Raw genomic sequence first — 18,479 nt, forward strand, 5'->3', positions numbered from 1 at the left:
TTGGAAAAACTTCAGTTTATTGTTGAGTAAGGAAACATTTACATCTCGTCCAGAACTTCTTGAGAATCAAGATTATTTAATATCTGTCTAACATCACCCGGATAATTACAGAGCTGGTATATAATCCCTTTTGGTAAATTTTTCATTTCTTAATTAAAAAGTTATAGAAAATGTTGCATTTTGTCCCGCTGTTGTCAAACCAAAGCACCAGGTTGATATCAGCCATTAACAAAAACAGTTCAATGTTTCGCCAAAATGTCCGATCTGATAAAATATCAATTCATCAGACCCACTTTGAATGTTTCACAATAAATGTTTTGAGTAAAAATCCACTGAATAAATACTGTGATCAGTTCAGATACCTAATGCAAAAAGACTCCTCACCTAGAAAACACAACCTGGGACCTGAACGGTTTGTGCAATCATTCCCCTCCTTGCCGTATGCCAAACATGGTTTGAATAGCACAAACAGATCTGGGACCAGGCTATGAAAATATATCCCTTTTCATGGAGTCCATTGAAGTTCGTCAGATATCTGAAACCATTAGAGATGAGAAGCTTGAAGTCAGTTTTCCATGAAGCTGCACTGTACAGAAATCACTCTATTTCCTTATTGCTAAAATTCTAAATCGGTGGCCTAATTTCAGTTCGTGACAAAACTATCATATATAGTGTAGAGAATCATTGTTCAATCTAAACCAGTGGAATATCTTTTCCATAACCAAAAATATTGTGTTTCAAGCTGGTGTAAAAAAAATATTAAAAAAAAACAAAGCAAAAGATGTCAAAAACAAAATGGTGAGCATAGAAATAGTGAGCATAGAACGCTTCTGACTCGCTTTCAATGAGAATGACAGATCTATAACTCACATTTCTATGTCAAACCGCACCCCCCCCAAAAAAAGTTCCATATCGCAGCGTTAAGTTGTTAGTCTGTTCCGTTAGTTATTTTGTCAGTGAATGACACTGTATTCCAGAGAGAGAGAGAGAGAGAGAGAGAGTCTCAGGATGGGCTGGATGCATACTGCTGCAGTAGCTGAGAGTAGCAGGCGTCACAGACGTGTTCAGGGTTGATGGAAGAGGGAAGAGGAAGCTCATTGGTCAGACAGCGGTCACAGAACACCCCTCGACAGTTAGCACACCGTCTCTACAGAGAGAAGAGAAACAGTCACTACGCCGTCTCTACAGAGAAACAGTCACTACGCCATCTCTACAGGGAAACGGTCACTACGCCGTCTCTACAGGGAAACGGTCACTACGCCGTCTCTACAGAGAGACAGTCACTACGCCGTCTCTACAGAGAAACAGTCACTACGCCGTCTCTACAGAGAAACAGTCACTACGCCGTCTCTACAGAGAAACAGTCACTACGCCATCTCTACAGAGAGAAGAGAAACAGTCACTACGCCGTCTCTACAGAGAGACGGTCACTACGCCGTCTCTACAGAGAGACAGTCACTACGCCGTCTCTACAGAGAGACAGTCACTACGCCGTCTCTACAGAGAGACAGTCACTACGCCGTCTCTACAGAGAGACAGTCACTACGCCGTCTCTACAGAGAGACAGTCACTACGCCGTCTCTACAGAGAAACAGTCACTACGCCGTCTCTACAGAGAAACAGTCACTACGCCGTCTCTACAGAGAAACAGTCACTACGCCGTCTCTACAGAGAAACAGTCACTACGCCGTCTCTACAGAGAAACAGTCACTACGCCGTCTCTACAGAGAGAAGAGAAACGGTTAATGTTTTAATGCAGAACTTGATGTTCAGTTCCCAGTTGCGCCAGAGACTGTAGAGAATTGCAGAGATGCACCACTTCCACATTGACTCCTTGTAGTGGAACTCAGGGTGGAGGATCATGAAGATGTACAAACTGGATTGAGACAAGGTCAGTATCCCTTCAGTTTGAGGAAGCCATTATGTCTGAAGACGAAGTGGTTAGGTGTAGGTGGTGTACCTTGGTCTTAGTCATGGACTCGTCCTGTTCACATAGAGAGCAGATGAATGCCTGGTGGATCTCAAGACCAGACTGGTCCTGGAAAGGAGAACGTCTGCATTAAAGGTATACTGTACATATTTAACATTACAGGGCATTCAGAAAGTATTCAGACCCCTTCTCTCTTCCACATTCTGTTACATTACAGCCTTATTCTAAAATGGATTCAATACAAACAACTCTACAATCTACACGCTACCTACCCCACGCCGACACGCTACCTACCCCACGCTACCTACCCCACGCCGACACGCTACCTACCCCACGCCGACACGCTACCTACCCCATACTGATCGAACATCTCTGGAGAGACCTGAAAATATCTGTGCAGCGAAGCTCCCCATCCAACCTGACAGAGCTGGAGAGGATCTGCAGAGAAGAAACTCCCCAAATACTGCAGGTGTGCCAAGCTTGTAGCGTCACACCCAAGAAGACTAGAGGCTGGATCGCTGCCAAAGGTGTTTCAATGAAGTTCTGAGTAGAGGGTATGAATACTTATGTAAATGTGATAGTTTATTTTTTATAAACTTGCAAAAATATATATTTTTGCTTCGTCATTACAGGATATTTTGTGACCAAAAAAGAAGATTTAATCCATTTTAGAATAAGGCTGTAACAAAATGTGTAATAAGTGAAGAGGGGTCTGAATGCCCTGTATGTAACACTTTCAATGGTAGAACAGTTGAACAAGGGAGGTCCTATGAAGGAGACATCTAGAAACACCGTGAAGAGGGGATATTACCTGGTCATCCTGATTTAGTGACCTAGAGAGACAGAGACAGAGAGACAGAGAGAGAGATGAAGAGACAGAGAGACAGAGAGATGTCAAGCTATTGGTTCGCAAGGCAGCAAGACGACACTGGACATGTGTTCAGGACTGAACCAATGAGACTTGTGTGTTCAGGACTGAACCAATGAGACGCGCGTGTTCAGGACTGAACCAAAGAGACGCGCGTGTTCAGGACTGAACCAAAGAGACGCGCGTGTTCAGGACTGAACCAAAGAGACGCGCGTGTTCAGGACTGAACCAATGAGACGCGTGTTCAGGACTGAACCAATGAGACGCGTGTTCAGGACTGAACCAATGAGACGCGTGTTCAGGACTGAACCAATGAGACGCGTGTTCAGGACTGAACCAATGAGACGTGTGTGTTCAGGACTGAACCAATGAGACGTGTGTGTTCAGGACTGAACCAATGAGACGTGTGTGTTCAGGACTGAACCAATGAGATGTGTGTGTTCAGGACTGAACCATGCTTACATGTCTGAATCCAGACTGCTCTTGTCCTCCAACATGTTGCATAGTTGCTCATTCTCCTTTTTGACAGCCTCAAGTTCCTATGACGCACACAGAACAACATGTCAGTCCGTGACTAGACAGAGACTTCAGGGTGGTTTTTAGGAAGATGTTGGGTCTACCTTCCTGATGGTGTCCACCTGTCTGGGGTCCCCCTGCAGTGTTGGGGCCCTCTTCTCCCCAGGGTGTATGTACAGGCCACCACTTCCCTGCTCTCTCTCCCTCCTCAGCTCCTGCTCCAGACTCCATCTGACACACACGTTTTCATATCAAGTACAAAACCTTGAAATGTGAATGTAATGTTTTTATTAATTGACTGAATAAATCAGCAGTACGAGCTGCAGTGTCGTTGTTTCATCAAATAAATAAATAAAAATTGCTTGTTCCAAACGCACAACATTTGTATTTATTTGCCAAGATAATTCATCCACCTGACAGGTGTGGCATATAAAGAACCTAATTAAACAGCATAATAATTACACAGGTGCACCAGGTGTTGGGGGACAATAAAAGGACACTTTAAAATTCACAGTTTTGTCACACAACACAATGTCACAGATGTCTCAAGTTGAGGGAGCATTCATATTGGCATGCTGACTGCAGGAATGCCCACCAGATATGTAACCAGATAATTAAATGTTCATTTCTCTACTATAAGCCGCCTCCAACGTCGTTTTAGAGAACTCGGCAGTACGCTCAACTGGCCTTAAGACCGCCTCAGCGAGCAGGCCTTTCTAATCGACCTGGCCCGGGTATCCTGGAAGGATATTGACCTCATTCTGTCAGTAGAGGATGCCTGGTTATTCTTTAAAAAGTGCCTTCCTCACCATCTTAAATAAGCATGCCCCTTTCAAAAAATGTGGACCAAGAACAGATATAGCCCTTGGTTCTCTCCAGATTTTATTTACTCTGTTGTCTGTTCACACTGCTATGCTTTATCTTAAATAAAGGTGAAATAAAAAATAAATAGAGGCCAGGAAATGAGAACACAATGTATATAGACTTTTTTTTCCTACTGTGTTACTGACTTGTTAATTGTTTACTCCATGTGTAACTCTGTGTTGTCTGTTCACACTGCTATGCTTTATCTTGGCCAGGTCGCAGTTGTAAATGAGAACTTGTTCTCAACTAGCCTACCTGGTTAAATAAAGATGCAACAACCGCAGACCACGTGTAACCACACCCATTGTGCCATTCATCCGCCTCCATCACCTCCTGTTTCAGCAGGATGATCCACAGTCATGAGGCAAATGGTGGTCACACCAGATACTGACTGGTTTTCTGATCCACGACCCTACTTCTTTTTAAAGGTATCAGTGACCAACAGAGTCATATCTGTATTCCCAGTCATGTGAAATCCATAGATTAGGACCTAATGAATTATTAGGATTGATTTCCTTATAGGAAGGGTAACTCAGTAAAATCTTTGCCGTGTAGCGTTTTTTTGTCATGTCCAGTAGATATAAATCCAAGGAGATGCATTGATCCTGATAATTACCTGTGTTTCCGTAGGCGTTCCACCTCCAGCTGTAGAGAGTCTATCTTGTCTCCAAACTCCTGTTTAAACAGTTTATGATCCTCCCCAGCCTGGTCCCGCTCCCTCTCTGCCTGACGTGATCTGCACCGGGGGGGGGGGTGAACGGGGGGTGTAAAATGAACTTATGGTAAAATGAAAATTAAACAAGAAATCATGAACTAAACTTCAAATGAAAACAACAGAACTGAGGAATGAAATGAAAAAAGTAGAACTTGTGAACTTTAAATTAAATGAAAAGAAGAAAACATAAGAGTCTCCATTTCAACAGAAAAAGGGAGAGAAACAGGAAGAGGCCTAAAGAGAAAGCTAGGATACGTCAAAAATAAAGCGAAGGGAACAGAGACTCCTCCTCCCATCATCCAGAAGCAGACCAGAAGTTTGTATTGAATATGTTTTTATTATGCTAGTATTGGACTACAGTTGACATCTAAGGTAATAGAACCACATACAAGGCATTTCCTTTCAACTTGCTTTTCTCTGGGAATACTTTAGCGTTCTCATTCTGACCTGGACTGACCTTTCACACAACCAGTACAACCTTACATGGTGACTTGGGTTGCTGTTCAACAGTAGATGTGTTGTTCAGTGGGGTGAGATTCCCGAAAACAATATATCTTTAGCAGTAAGACCATGTTAAAATCCACCGGTAGGAAATAGAAGAACGATGATCTGAAGTGCGAAAGATTATATTTTGTTTTGACGAAATTCAGATTAGAGGAGGAAGCAGAACTACAAATAGTGTGTACTGTAATGGTTGAGACGGCATCATACTAGAATTAATTCTGCTTCAGGAGCCCAGATCTTTTTTGAACCTTTAGACTCGAGTTGGCCTTGGTGGCTGGTCTAAGGACCGATGTCTGTCGCGCTGCTCTCAGAACACAGGAATTGTTCCGGAACAATATACATTCCTGTGGTACTGTGGGGACAAAGTATTGACACCTTTGATAAACATGTGCAAAAAGTGACTGTACATAATAAATATTGAGATATATTGTATGCAACAAAAATAGATATATTATTTTAAACTTTTTTTTTTTTTTTTAAATCGCTCAGAAAAATAGATTTTTTAAACAAGTAAATCCATTTTTTTTTCTCAAAAAAGTTAGGTGTCAAAATGATTTACCACCCTGTTTTAAATAGGGATGGGGGTATACAGTCAGACGGCCCTTTCTGAATTAAAATCAGATGTTTTCAACGGGTTTCACAGCCAGAGACTAGAGTTCCACGATGCCACTGACCTTAACAGGACCAGGACCAGTGGAAGAATAACCTCCATGTTATTTCTCTGACCAGCGGTTACAATCCAAGTGCAAATTCCGCTCATCAAACTCCCGACGTTTACATTTGTTGGATGACAGGGACACAGAGCACCTTGGCCACACACCAGTGGTGGGTTTAGTGTCTAAATGAGAATGTACGAGGAGAAAATAAACCCGTAACGACTGTACAATATGATGGTGGATCTTTGATGCTTTGGGGACATTTTGCTTCCTCTGGTCAATAGCATCACGAAATGAGACCAGAACCAGGACATTTAGCCAATAAACCTGGTTGCATCTGACAGAAGACTGAAACTTGACCACAAGTGAGACTTCCAGCAGGACAATAACCCCAAGCACACATCAGAATCCACAAAGAAAAATGTTAAATAAGCCACAAAATAAAATAGATTATTTGTTAAACAAAATGTTTTTCTCTGAGCAATTGTATTTGTATAAAATAATAACCCCATTTTTTTGGAGCATACAATATAGCCAAGTATGCTTCCTTTTATACGGTAATTAGTGCTCATCTTATTCAAGCGTGTCAATCATTTCAGCCCCCACTGTATCTATATAGTAAACGGCTCTAAGGTATAGCCTACGGTCATTACAGTCTGATCTAAGGACCTATGCTACTGTTGGCAGAGATGGGCTACATTTGAAATATCTATTTCAATTGCTTAAGTATTTTGTAAATTTGTATTTCCCCAGCCTGAACGACACTCCAATGTATTCTGTAACAAGATACTTTCGAAAGATGTCATTCGTATTTTCAGAAATAGAAAATACTTTTCTAATAACATTTATTTATTTATTTTTTTAAATAGCGATTCATGGTTTTGTGGCTTTTCACCCTGCATTGGTATCAGTAGTCTGACGGCACTACGATGTGATAAGAACGTCTGCTGAATGAACTAAACATACATGTATATGTAAAAATGAACAATTGCAAAGCATGCTGAGTATTATTTGAATGAGCTCCGCCCCAGAAAAAAAAGGCCAATAATAATAATAATAATAATAATAATAATAATAATACCCAGTGTGCTTTGCAGTTCATTTTGGTCTGTTCATTTTCATAATACATAATATTTTGGTCACTTAAGCTTTCCGCATCCTTCGGTTTTGGTTGGCGCTAAACTAGTGTGCTCGCATACTTCCTTAAATTCTTTGCTTGAAAAAAAAAAACCCCGACAATAGTACTGTTTGTCCATCTTAAGACGCCGTAGCCAGTATACACTTCCTCAAAATAATAAGAATGAATCTAAGCTAACTCAAGAAATCCGTCATTGACGTTTTTTTGGGCAGAGGAGATCCTAGTCCCGCAATTTTAGAAAAAAAAACGGCCCAAAATGTCATCATAATATACATGAACCGTCCGTAGTGTTTGGGAAGGGAAGCACACGCCTTTACAGTTCAACTAAGGTAGATACCAACACATCACAGTCAAGGAAAACGTTTCTGTCACCATTGCTGAGGATGCTGTTGCTGTTCGGGCCGGCTACTTGCAAATGTATTTCTGTATACAAATACAAAATACATGTATTTGAAGTATTTTGCCGTTTATTTTTGATACATTGATCTTTATGGTATTTTGTAAATTCTTGCCAATTCTTGACTGTAGGGGGGGCTTCAGGGGATCGATTTACAAGAAACAACAGCATCCATTTACATTTTTCAGAACAGTACACCCATCTCTCTACCCGAAAATGGCTGACATCCCAAACTCGAAGTCTTGCATCAGGGAACATTCATTACGTGTGTGTGTGTGTGGGGGGGGGGTCTGATATCGTTATTCCTTACAGAATGAACCCAAGCTAAAGTCCTGAAATCCAGCGAGCAGAATGGAGCCCCCTCTGCATTGCTAGTATACCGACAGAAAAACACACGGAAGAACAGAAAACCAGGCTAGAGGAAGCCAGAGAGACTATATCAGTCAGGAGAGTAGAGGTTTAGGAAAGAAAATGTAATTTAACACTAGAGAGGGAAAGGAACTGCAACAGGACCAAAAAATAAGTAACCTAGTTAAAGGGATAGTCCGGGATTTCGGCAATAAGGTCCTTTATCTACTTCCCTACAGTTAGATGAACTCGTGGACAGCATTTTCATGTCTCTGTGTGCAGTTTGAAGAAAGTTGCTAACTAGCATTGGTACAATTGCTCACTAGCGTCAGCGCGATGACTGGAAGTTTATGGTATATGCTAGCAGACCCGATTGCATTCCAGTCATTGCGCTAACATTAGTTAGCAATTGCGCTCGCCCTAGTTTGCAACTTCCTTCAAACTGCACACGGAGACATACAAAATGGCATCCACAAGTTCATCTAACTCTAGGGAAGTAGATACATGACCTCATTGCCAAAAATCCTGAAATATCCCTTTAAGTTATTTCTATATAATGCAAATATTGTTTTTCTGATTTGGATCAGGGTTTATCAAACTATGATGTGGGTGTCATTCTGGGGAACAGAGGAGAGGGGAGGGAGGACTACTGTTGCTTCTGAAGCAGTTTCTCTGCGTTGGAACTCAAGCTTCTGGCCTGCTTCACACAGTCTTCCTCACTGTGAGGAGGAGATAGTGGAGGAAGAGGTAAAGAACCAAGAAATGAAAGGGATGGAGAAATGGAAAGATAAAAGTAGCGATGGATAGAAGAGACAGAAAGGGGGAAAAGGAAGATGGTAGTTACTAAGCCCTGAAAATAACACGTTTAGATGAGATCTGAGAGTCAAAAACATTGGCAAGAGTCTGTCCAAAGCTTTGTCAGAGGAGATTCTCTCTCAATCCAGGATTGGGCTTCATCTTGGTCCATGAAATCCATCCTAAATGCTTTGGGTAAACTCCAGTCCTATTATTCTGAGTAGTAGACTACTGGTGTAGTAGAGTAGTAGACTACTGGTGTAGTAGACTACTGGTGTAGTAGAGTAGTAGACTACTGGTGTAGTAGACTACTGGTGTAGTAGAGTAGTAGACTACTGGTGTAGTAGACTACAGTACTCAGGGCTCTAAATGAAACATTTTCAATGTCAGCTCTGGTCCCGAATGTAAAAAGTTATGATCACAACAGAAAACATAGGCGCACCAGAAAAGCAGATGTTTTAATTGATTGATAAAGCCTCTATTGGGCCTCTATAAAATGGAGCTACTTCTGAAGCACATGCTGTGTTCTAGAAAACAAATTGCCCTTTAAAAACATTGTTTATGTTGATACAAAAAGCTGACATTTGAAATTAAAGTTATTTGTGGAATATAAGGTTTCCACATTGTGAAAAAAAAAACACAAAAACTATTTTCCTATTGAGATGCAGTACATTGAAATTGAACACTATCTCTTTAAGAACATCAAGTTTGTGAGTGACAACACACAAGAGATCAGTCAGTCCTTTATTGCAATGGTCAGGAACATTTTCCGAGTCAAAATCTAAGCTGAGATCTACTGGTCTGATAAAACCTATAAAAAAAACACATGACTTATTCAAACCAGTTCTGTAGCAGAGGTTTGTGCAGTAAGCTATAATTTAATTTAAATTTTACCTTTATTTAACGAGGCAAGTCAGTTAAGAACAAATTCTTATTTTCAATGACGGCCTAGGAACAGTGGGTTAACTGCCTGTTCAGGGGCAGAACGACAGATTTGTACCTTGTCAGCTCGGGGATTTGAACTTGCAACCTTCCGGTTACTAGTCCAACACTCTAACCACGAGGCCACCCTGCCGCCCCACCCAATACATTATCACCGTAAATTGGCTATGCTTGAATTGCTCTGCCAATGTTGTTCTTCTCAGACCATTTAACTTGAGATACATTATCACACCAGTAATAGATAGAAGAATTGTCTATTACTTGTGAGGCACAGCTGAGTGAGCATCTATTGACATTTTTTTATTTGATTTTAAATGGACCGATGGTGCCTGCATCTGATGGACAGTTTCAGCAGAGGGAGGGAGAGAGCAGCAGAGGATCTTCCTCTCACATCTGTCCCTCCCTCCACTGAAGCTGACCAAAAGGGGGACAGTCTTCCAGCTGACAACGAAACTCGAGTCGCATTATTTTCTACAAAGATGTCACCGGAGAAGAAAGCTGATGTTTTCCGTGTCCCCAACCAATTGTGTTTTTTGTTAGTTTATTTGCGTTGTTTGTAATGTATTTTTTATTTTTTTACTTATTTTGTACATAACATTGCCGCTACCATCTCTTATGACCGAAAATAACTCCAGGACATCAGAACTGTGATCAATCACCATGGACAGGCAGAATCCTTTTTTTCCATTAACAAGTCTGACGCGATATACTGTTTTCTCAGGAACAGCCGATTGGGATCCCCGTGAAGAGAAAAAGGGGCAAAAGCACAGGAAAATAAAATAGATGACCGGAAGATTAAAACTACCAACGGGACATTCAAAACTGTAATATCTCATGTGTCACGGTGTCGTGGCTGAACGACGACACGATCAGCATACAGCTGGCTGGTTATACGATGTACCGGCAGGATAGAACAGCGGCGTCTGGTAAGACAAGGGCGACGGACTACGAATTTTTGTAAATAACAGCTGGTGCACGATATTGAAGTCTCGAGCTATTGCTCGCCTGATGTAGAGTATCTCATGATAAGCTGTAGACCACACTACCTACCTAGAGAGTTTATCTGTATTTTTCACACAGATGATGCAATCTCTATTACACTCTACACTCCTCAGGGGTGCGTCCCCTCCTGTACTCCCTGTTACTTCACCACGGCCAGGCACGACTCCAACACCATCATTAAGTTTGTCGATGATCAACGATGAGACAGCCTATAGGGAGGAGGTCAGAGACCTGGCCGTGTGGTGCAAAGACAACAACCCCTCCCTCAACATGATCAAGACAAAGGAGATGATTGTGGACTACAGGAAAAATATGACTGAGCACTCCCCCATTCTAATCGACGTGGAGCTTCAAGTTCCTTAGTGTCCACATCACCAACAAACTAACATGGTCCAAACACACCAAGACAATCGTGAAGAGGACACGACAAAACCTATTCCCCCTCAGGAGACTGAAAAGATTTGGCATGGGTCCTGGGATCCTCAAAAGGTTCTACAGCTACACCATTGAGAGCATCCTGACTGGTTGCATCACCGCCTGGTATGGAAACTGCTCGGCATCCGACCACAAGGCACTACAGAGGGTAGTGCATACGGCCCAGTACATCACTGGGGCCAAGCTTCCTGCCATCTTGGACCTCTATACCAGGCGGTGTCAGAGGAAGGCCATAAAAATTGTCAAAGACTCCAGCCATCCTAGTCATAGACTGTTCTCTCTGCTACCGCACGGCAAGCGGTACTGAAGCGCCAAGTCTGGGTCCAAGAGGCCTCTATAAACAGATTCTACCCCCAAGCCATAAGACTCCTGAACATCTAATCAAATGGCCACCCAGACTATTTGCATTGACCCCCCACACCTCTTTTACACCACTGCTACTCTGTTATTATCTATGCATAGTCACATTACCTCTAGCTACATGTACATATTACCTCAACTAACCGGTGCACCCGCACATAGACTCTGTATCAGTACCCCCCTGTATATAGTCTCACTATTGCCATTTTACTGCTGCTCTTTAATTACTTGTTACTTTTATTTCTTATTCAGACTTTTTTAAACTGCGATGTTGGGCTCGTAAGTAAGCATTTCACTGTAATACCGGTTGTATGTGGCCTAATAAAATGTGGTTTGATTTGACATTTCTGCCTCAAATTCATGTTCCTCGATATCAAAAAGACAAGTCGAGGTAATCGGAAGACTATTTTATTTATAAATTTATTAATTATATTTATATATTTATTAATTATATTTATATATTTATTTAACCAGGTAAATTGACTGAGAACACGTTCTCATTTGCAGCAACGACCTGGGGAATAGTTACAGGGGAGAGGAGGGGGATGAATGAGCCAATTGTAAACTGGGGATTATTAGGTGACCGTGATGGTTTGATTTGGGAATTTTGCCAGGACACCGGGGTTAACACTTTCGATAATGGATCTTTAATGACCTCAGAGAGTCAGGACACCCATTTAACGTCCCATCCGAAAGACGGCACCCTACACAGGGCAGTGTCCCCAATCACTGGCCTGGGGCATTGGGATATTCTTTAGACCAGAGGAAAGAGTGCCTCCTACTGGCCCTCCAACACCACTTCCAGCAGCATCTGGTCTGCCATCCAGGGACCGACCAGGACAAACCCTGCTTAGCTTCAGAAGCAAGCCAGCAGTGGTATGCAGGGTGGTTTTTGCTGACCAGGACCAACCCTGCTTAGCTTCAGAAGCAAGCCAGCAGTGGTATGCAGGGTGGTATGCTGCTTGGCTATACATTAATTGCATCTGCAGTGTGAGCAGGAGAACACGCATTTTATGGCTCATAAACGTGTTGACATTGATGAATAACAACAAACATGAAGTTAATCATAAAAACAGCAGCTCGTTGCTGAATTCGTTGACAGTCTCTAGGACTGGTTTTAAAAGGTTTTTTAATCTCAGAGTATCACATTTGCTGTGCGTTCAAGGAAACAACAGACACCATAATCTGAACCATCTGATTGGCCAAAGGAGATGATTGTGGACTACAGGTGCACTTGATTTGTTTTCCGGGCCTGAGCGTATGACACTCAGAGGCAGATTCCAGATTCTCACAGCAAAATATTTAGGAGCATATGCAACTAAAATATTCACGCTTTAGAGCCCTGAGTGTAGTGTAGAGTAGTGTGCACTTTAGAGCCCTGAGTAGTATGTATTGTAGTGCGCTTTAGAGGCCTGAGTGTAGTGTGAAGTGGAGTGCACTTCAGAGCCCTGAGTATAGTGTAGAGTGTGTGCTTTAGAGCCCTGAGTGTAGTGTGCAGTGTAGTGCACTTCAGAGCCCTGAGTGTAGTGTGGAGTGGAGTGTGAAGATGGGATCACCTCCCACCTGATCTCTAGCTGTTTTATAGTCCCAGCCATCTGATTGGTCTTCTCCTCTAGGCGACTGATGACCTCACTCTTCTGCTTGGCGCTCACCTCCGAGCTCTGTGGACACCAAGGATTGGGATCAATTACACTTCAATACATTTAACTGAAATTCCAATAACTGAGTTAGTGTGGGTCTTTGTAAAAAAAATATATAATACATTTCTATAAGAGCCTCTCTCACACCCAAGGCGTGTACCTGGGACTTCTGCGCAAGCTGCAGGTTGAGGGTCCGGAGTTCATCCAGCTGTTGTCGTAGTTCCACCAGAGCATCCTGTTTCTCACACATATCCGTCTCTAACATCTTCATAGACAGCTCCATTTCCTGCTTCATACCAATCTGAACCTCCAACTCCTTCTCTACATCCTGGAGGGGGGGAGAGAGACGGGTTAGTACGGGGCGCAGGGAGAGAGACGGGTCAGTACGGGGCGCAGGGAGAGAGACGGGTCAGTACGGGGCGCAGGGAGAGAGACTGGTCAGTACGGGGCGCAGGGAGAGAGACGGGTCAGTACGGGGCGCAGGGAGAGAGACTGGTCAGTACGGGGCGCAGGGAGAGAGACGGGTCAGTACGGGGCGCAGGGAGAGAGACGGGTTAGTACGGGGCGCAGGGAGAGAGACGGGTCAGTACGGGGCGCAGGGAGAGAGACGGGTCAGTACGGGGCGCAGGGAGAGAGACGGGTCAGTACGGGGCGCAGGGAGAGAGACGGGTCAGTACGGGGCGCAGGGAGAGAGACGGGTTAGTACGGGGCGCAGGGAGAGACGGGTCAGTACGGGGCGCAGGGAGAGAGACGGGTTAGTACGGGGCGCAGGGAGAGAGACGGGTCAGTACGGGGCGCAGGGAGAGAGACGGGTTAGTACGGGGCGCAGGGAGAGAGACGGGTCAGTACGGGGCGCAGGGAGAGAGACGGGTCAGTACGGGGCGCAGGGAGAGAGACGGGTTAGTACGGGGCGCAGGGAGAGAGACGGGTCAGTACGGGGCGCAGGGAGAGAGACGGGTTAGTACGGGGCGCAGGGGAAAGATAGATGAATGAGGGAGAGGGGGGATGAATGAGGGAGAGGGGGATGAATGAGGGAGAGGGGGATGAATGAGGGAGAGGGGGATGAATGAGGGAGAGGGGGATGAATGAGGGAGAGGGGGATGGGGAAGGATAGATGAATGATGGAGAGGGGGATAGGGAAGGATAGATGAATGATGGAGTGAGGGGATGAGGAAGGATAGATGAATGATGGAGAGAGGGGATGAGGAAGGATAGATGAATGATGGAGAGAGGGGATGAGGAAGGATAGATGAATGATGGAGAGAGGGGATGAGGAAGGATAGATGAATGATGGAGAGGGGGGGACGGAGGAAGAGGGGGGATGAATGAGGGAGAGGGATAGAGAGACAATCTGCACTAGAGGTCGTCCGATTATGATTTTTCAACGCCGATACAGATTATTGGAGGACCAAAAAAAGCCGATACCGATTAATCGGCCGTTTTTTTACATTTATTTGTAATAATGACAATTACAACAATACTGAATGAATGCTTATTTTAACTTAATATAATACATCAATAATATCAATTTAACCTCAAATAAATAATGAAACATGTTCAATTTGGTTTAAATTATGCAAAAACAAAGTGTTGGAGAAGAAAATAAAAGTGCAATATGTGCTATGTAAGAAAGCTAACGTTTCAGTTCCTTGCTCAGAACATGAGAACATATGAAAGTTGGTGGTTCCTTTTAACATGAGACTTCAATATTCCCAGGTAAGAAGTTTTAGGTTGTAGTTATTATAGGACTATTTCCCTCTATACCATTTGTATTTCATATACCTTTGACTATTGGATGTTCTTATAGGCACTATAGTATTGCCAGTGTAACAGTATAGCTTACGTCCCTCTCCGCGCTCCTACCTGGGCTCGAACCAGGAACACAACGACAACAGCCACCCTCGAAGCAGCGTTACCCATGCAGAGCAAGGGGAACAACTACTCCAAGTCTCAGAGCGAGTGACGTTTGAAACGCTATTAGCGCGCACCCCGCTAACTAGCTGGCCATTTCACTTCGGTTACACCAGTCTCATCTCGGGAGATGATGGGCTTTAAGTCATAAACAGCTCAATGCTTGAAGCACAGCGAAGAGCTGCTGGCAAAACGTACGAAAGTGCTGTTTGAATGAATGCTTACGAGTCTGCTGCCTACCATCGCTCAGTCAGACTGCTCTATCAAATATCAAATCATAGACTTAAATATAACATAACACACAGAAATACTTTGGTCATTAATATGGTCGAATCCGGAAACTATAATTTCGAAAACAAAACATTTATTCTTTCAGTGAGATACGGAACCGTTCCGTATTTTATCTAACGGGTGGCATCCATAAGTCTAAGTATTGCTGTTACATTGCACAACCTTTTTATTTATTTTTATTATGTCACCTTTATTTAACCAGGTAGGCTAGTTGAGAACAAGTTCTGCGACTTGGCCAAGATAAAGCATAGCAGTGTGAACAGACAACACAGAGTTACACATGGAGTAAACAATTAACAAGTCAATAACACAGTAGGAAAAAAAGAGTCTATATGCATTGTGTGCAAAAGGCATGAGGAGGTAGGCAAATAATTACAATATTGCAGATTAACACTGGAGTGATAAATGATCAGATGGTCATGTACAGGTAGAGATATTGGTGTGCAAAAGAGCAGAAAAGTAAATAAATAAAAACAGTATGGGGATGAGGCAGGTAAAATTGGGTGGGCTAGTTACCGATAAGACTATGCACAGCTGCAGCGATCGGTTAGCTGCTCAGATAGCAGATGTTTGAAGTTGGTGAGGGAGATAAAAGTCTCCAACTTCAGCGATTTTTGCAATTCGTTCCAGTCACTGGCAGCAGAGAACTGGAAGGAAAGGCGGCCAAATGAGGTGTTGGCTTTAGGGATGATCAGTGAGATACACCTGCTGGAGCGCGTGCTACGGGTGGGTGTTGCCATCGTGACCAGTGAACTTCAATGTTATGTCATAATTATGTACATTTCTGGCAAATTAATTACGGTCTTTGTTAGTAAGAAATGGTCTTCACACATTTCGCAACGAGCCAGGCGGCCCAAACTGCTGCATTTACCCCGACTGGCTGGCTGCATTTACCCCGACTGGCTGGCTGCATTTACCACGACTGGCTGGCTGCATTTACCACGACTGGCTGGCTGCATTTACCACGACTGGCTGGCTGCATTTACCCCGACTCTGTATGCACGGAATGCAAGAGAAGTGACACAATTTCCCTAGTTCAAGGAAATTCACGTTAGCAGGCATTATTAACTAAATATGCAGGTTAAAATATATACCTGTGTATTGATTTTAAGAAAGGCGTTGATGTTTATGATTAGGTACGTTGGTGCAACAACAGTGCTTTTTTCACGAAAGCGCTTGTTAAATCACCCGTTTGGCGAAGTAGGCTATGATTCAATGGTAAATTAACAGGCACCACATCGATTATATGCAACGCAGGACAAGCTAGTTAACCTGGTAATATCATCAACATGTGTAGTTAACTAGTGATTATGTTAAGATTGATAGTTTTTTATAAGTTAAGTTTAATGCTAACAACTTACCTTGGGTCCTTGCTGCCCTCATGTAACAGGTAGTCAGCCTGCCACGCAGGCTCCTCGTGGAGTGCAATGTAAGGCAGGTGGTTAGAGCATTGGACTAGTTAAACGGAAGGTTGCAAAAACGAATCCCCGAGCTGACAAGGTACAAATCTGTCGTTCTGCCCCTGAACAAGGCAGTTAACCCACCGTTCCTAGGCCATCATTGACAATAAGAATTTGTTCTTAACTGTCTTGCCTGGTAAATTAAAGGTGTAATATATATTACACACACATATATATATATATTTGTTTTAATAATTCGGCAAATCAGTGTCCAAAAATACAGATTACCGATTGTTATGAAAACTTGAAATAAGCCCTAATTAAATCGGCCATTCCGATTAAATCGGTCGACCTCTAATGTGCACCTCCAACTCCATGTCCTGAGGGGGACGGGGGAAATATCTGATCCATGTCAGGAATAAAGGGGACGAACAGAGAGAGAAACTGACCAATCGTAGCAGAGTTTCCTCCTTAAGCTGTTTGCGTGCCTCTCCCAGCACCTGGCCGTCTGCCAAGCCGTCCCCTGACCGCGACGCCTGGCGAGACAGCATGGAGCACATTACATGATATACAACTCAATTATTACACCCTACAACAGACAGCCAAGTACACCCTACACCATACAGCCAAGTACACCCTACAACATACAGCCAAGTACACCATACAGCCAAGTACACCATACAGCCAAGTACACCATACAGCCAAGTACACCCTACACCATACAGCCAAGTACACCCTACACCATACAGCCAAGTACACCCTACACCATACAGCCAAGTACACCCTACACCATACAGCCAAGTACACCCTACACCATACAGCCAAGTACACCCTACACCATACAGCCAAGTACACCCTACACCATACAGCCAAGTACAACATACAGACAAGTACAACATACAGCCAAGTACACCCTACACCATACAGCCAAGTACACCCTACACCATACAGCCAAGTACACCCTACACCATACAGCCAAGTACACCCTACACCATACAGCCAAGTACACCCTACACCATACAGCCAAGTACACCCTACACCATACAGCCAAGTACACCCTACACCATACAGCCAAGTACAACATACAGACAAGTACACCCTACACCATACAGCCAAGTACACCCTACACCATACAGCCAAGTACAACATACAGCCAAGTACACCATACAGCCAAGTACACCCTACACCATACAGCCAAGTACAACATACAGCCAAGTACAACATACAGCCAAGTACAACATACACCATACAGCCAAGTACACCCTACACCATACAGCCAAGTACAACATACACCATACAGCCAAGTACACCCTACAACATACAGCCAGGTACAACATACAGCCAGGTACACCCTACAACATACAGCCAGGTACACCCTACAACATACAGCCAAGTACACCCTACAACATACAGCCAAGTACACCCTACAACATACAGCCAAGTACACCCTACAACATACAGCCAAGTACACCCTACAACATACAGCCAAGTACACCCTACAACATACAGCCAAGTACACCCTACAACATACAGCCAAGTACACCCTACAACATACAGCCAAGTACACCCTACAACATACAGCCAAGTACACCCTACAACATACAGCCAAGTACACCCTACAACATACAGCCAAGTACACCCTACAACATACAGCCAAGTACACCCTACAACATACAGCCAAGTACACACTACAACATACAGCCAAGTACACCCTACAACATACAACCAAGTACACCCTACAACATACAACCAAGTACACCCTACATA

At 43.5% G+C, this 18,479-nt stretch overlaps 1 protein-coding gene and 1 long non-coding RNA gene across 6 annotated transcripts in view; one reads left to right on the top strand and one right to left on the bottom strand.

Moving 5' to 3' along the window:
* rufy3 (RUN and FYVE domain containing 3) overlaps window positions 1–18,479 on the bottom strand; it is a 45,396-nt gene continuing 26,917 nt past the window's right edge. For 2 of the 5 annotated variants that reach the window (XM_064936534.1, XM_064936535.1), the window contains exons 9-17: window positions 17,162–17,248; window positions 13,271–13,438; window positions 13,034–13,131; window positions 4,795–4,914; window positions 3,419–3,545; window positions 3,261–3,337; window positions 2,742–2,763; window positions 1,961–2,038; window positions 1–1,147 (exon numbers count right to left, since the gene is read on the bottom strand). In XM_064936534.1, the coding sequence (XP_064792606.1) occupies window positions 1,004–1,147; window positions 1,961–2,038; window positions 2,742–2,763; window positions 3,261–3,337; window positions 3,419–3,545; window positions 4,795–4,914; window positions 13,034–13,131; window positions 13,271–13,438; window positions 17,162–17,248 (921 nt within the window). In that variant the 3' untranslated portion in view covers window positions 1–1,003. Of the gene's footprint in view, window positions 1,148–1,960; window positions 2,039–2,741; window positions 2,764–3,260; window positions 3,338–3,418; window positions 3,546–4,794; window positions 4,915–8,222; window positions 8,656–13,033; window positions 13,132–13,270; window positions 13,439–17,161; window positions 17,249–18,479 lie in introns of those variants that run through there. The other 3 variants (XM_064936537.1, XM_064936539.1, XM_064936538.1) reach the window with 3 other exon arrangements.
* On the top strand, window positions 7,335–11,812 carry LOC135513680 (uncharacterized). Its single transcript, XR_010451567.1, has 2 exons — window positions 7,335–7,520; window positions 10,395–11,812. It is a non-coding gene; the product is annotated as an uncharacterized LOC135513680 (long non-coding RNA).

Source organism: Oncorhynchus masou, chromosome 25, assembly GCF_036934945.1.
Source record: "Oncorhynchus masou masou isolate Uvic2021 chromosome 25, UVic_Omas_1.1, whole genome shotgun sequence".
Classification (NCBI taxonomy): domain Eukaryota; kingdom Metazoa; phylum Chordata; class Actinopteri; order Salmoniformes; family Salmonidae; genus Oncorhynchus; species Oncorhynchus masou.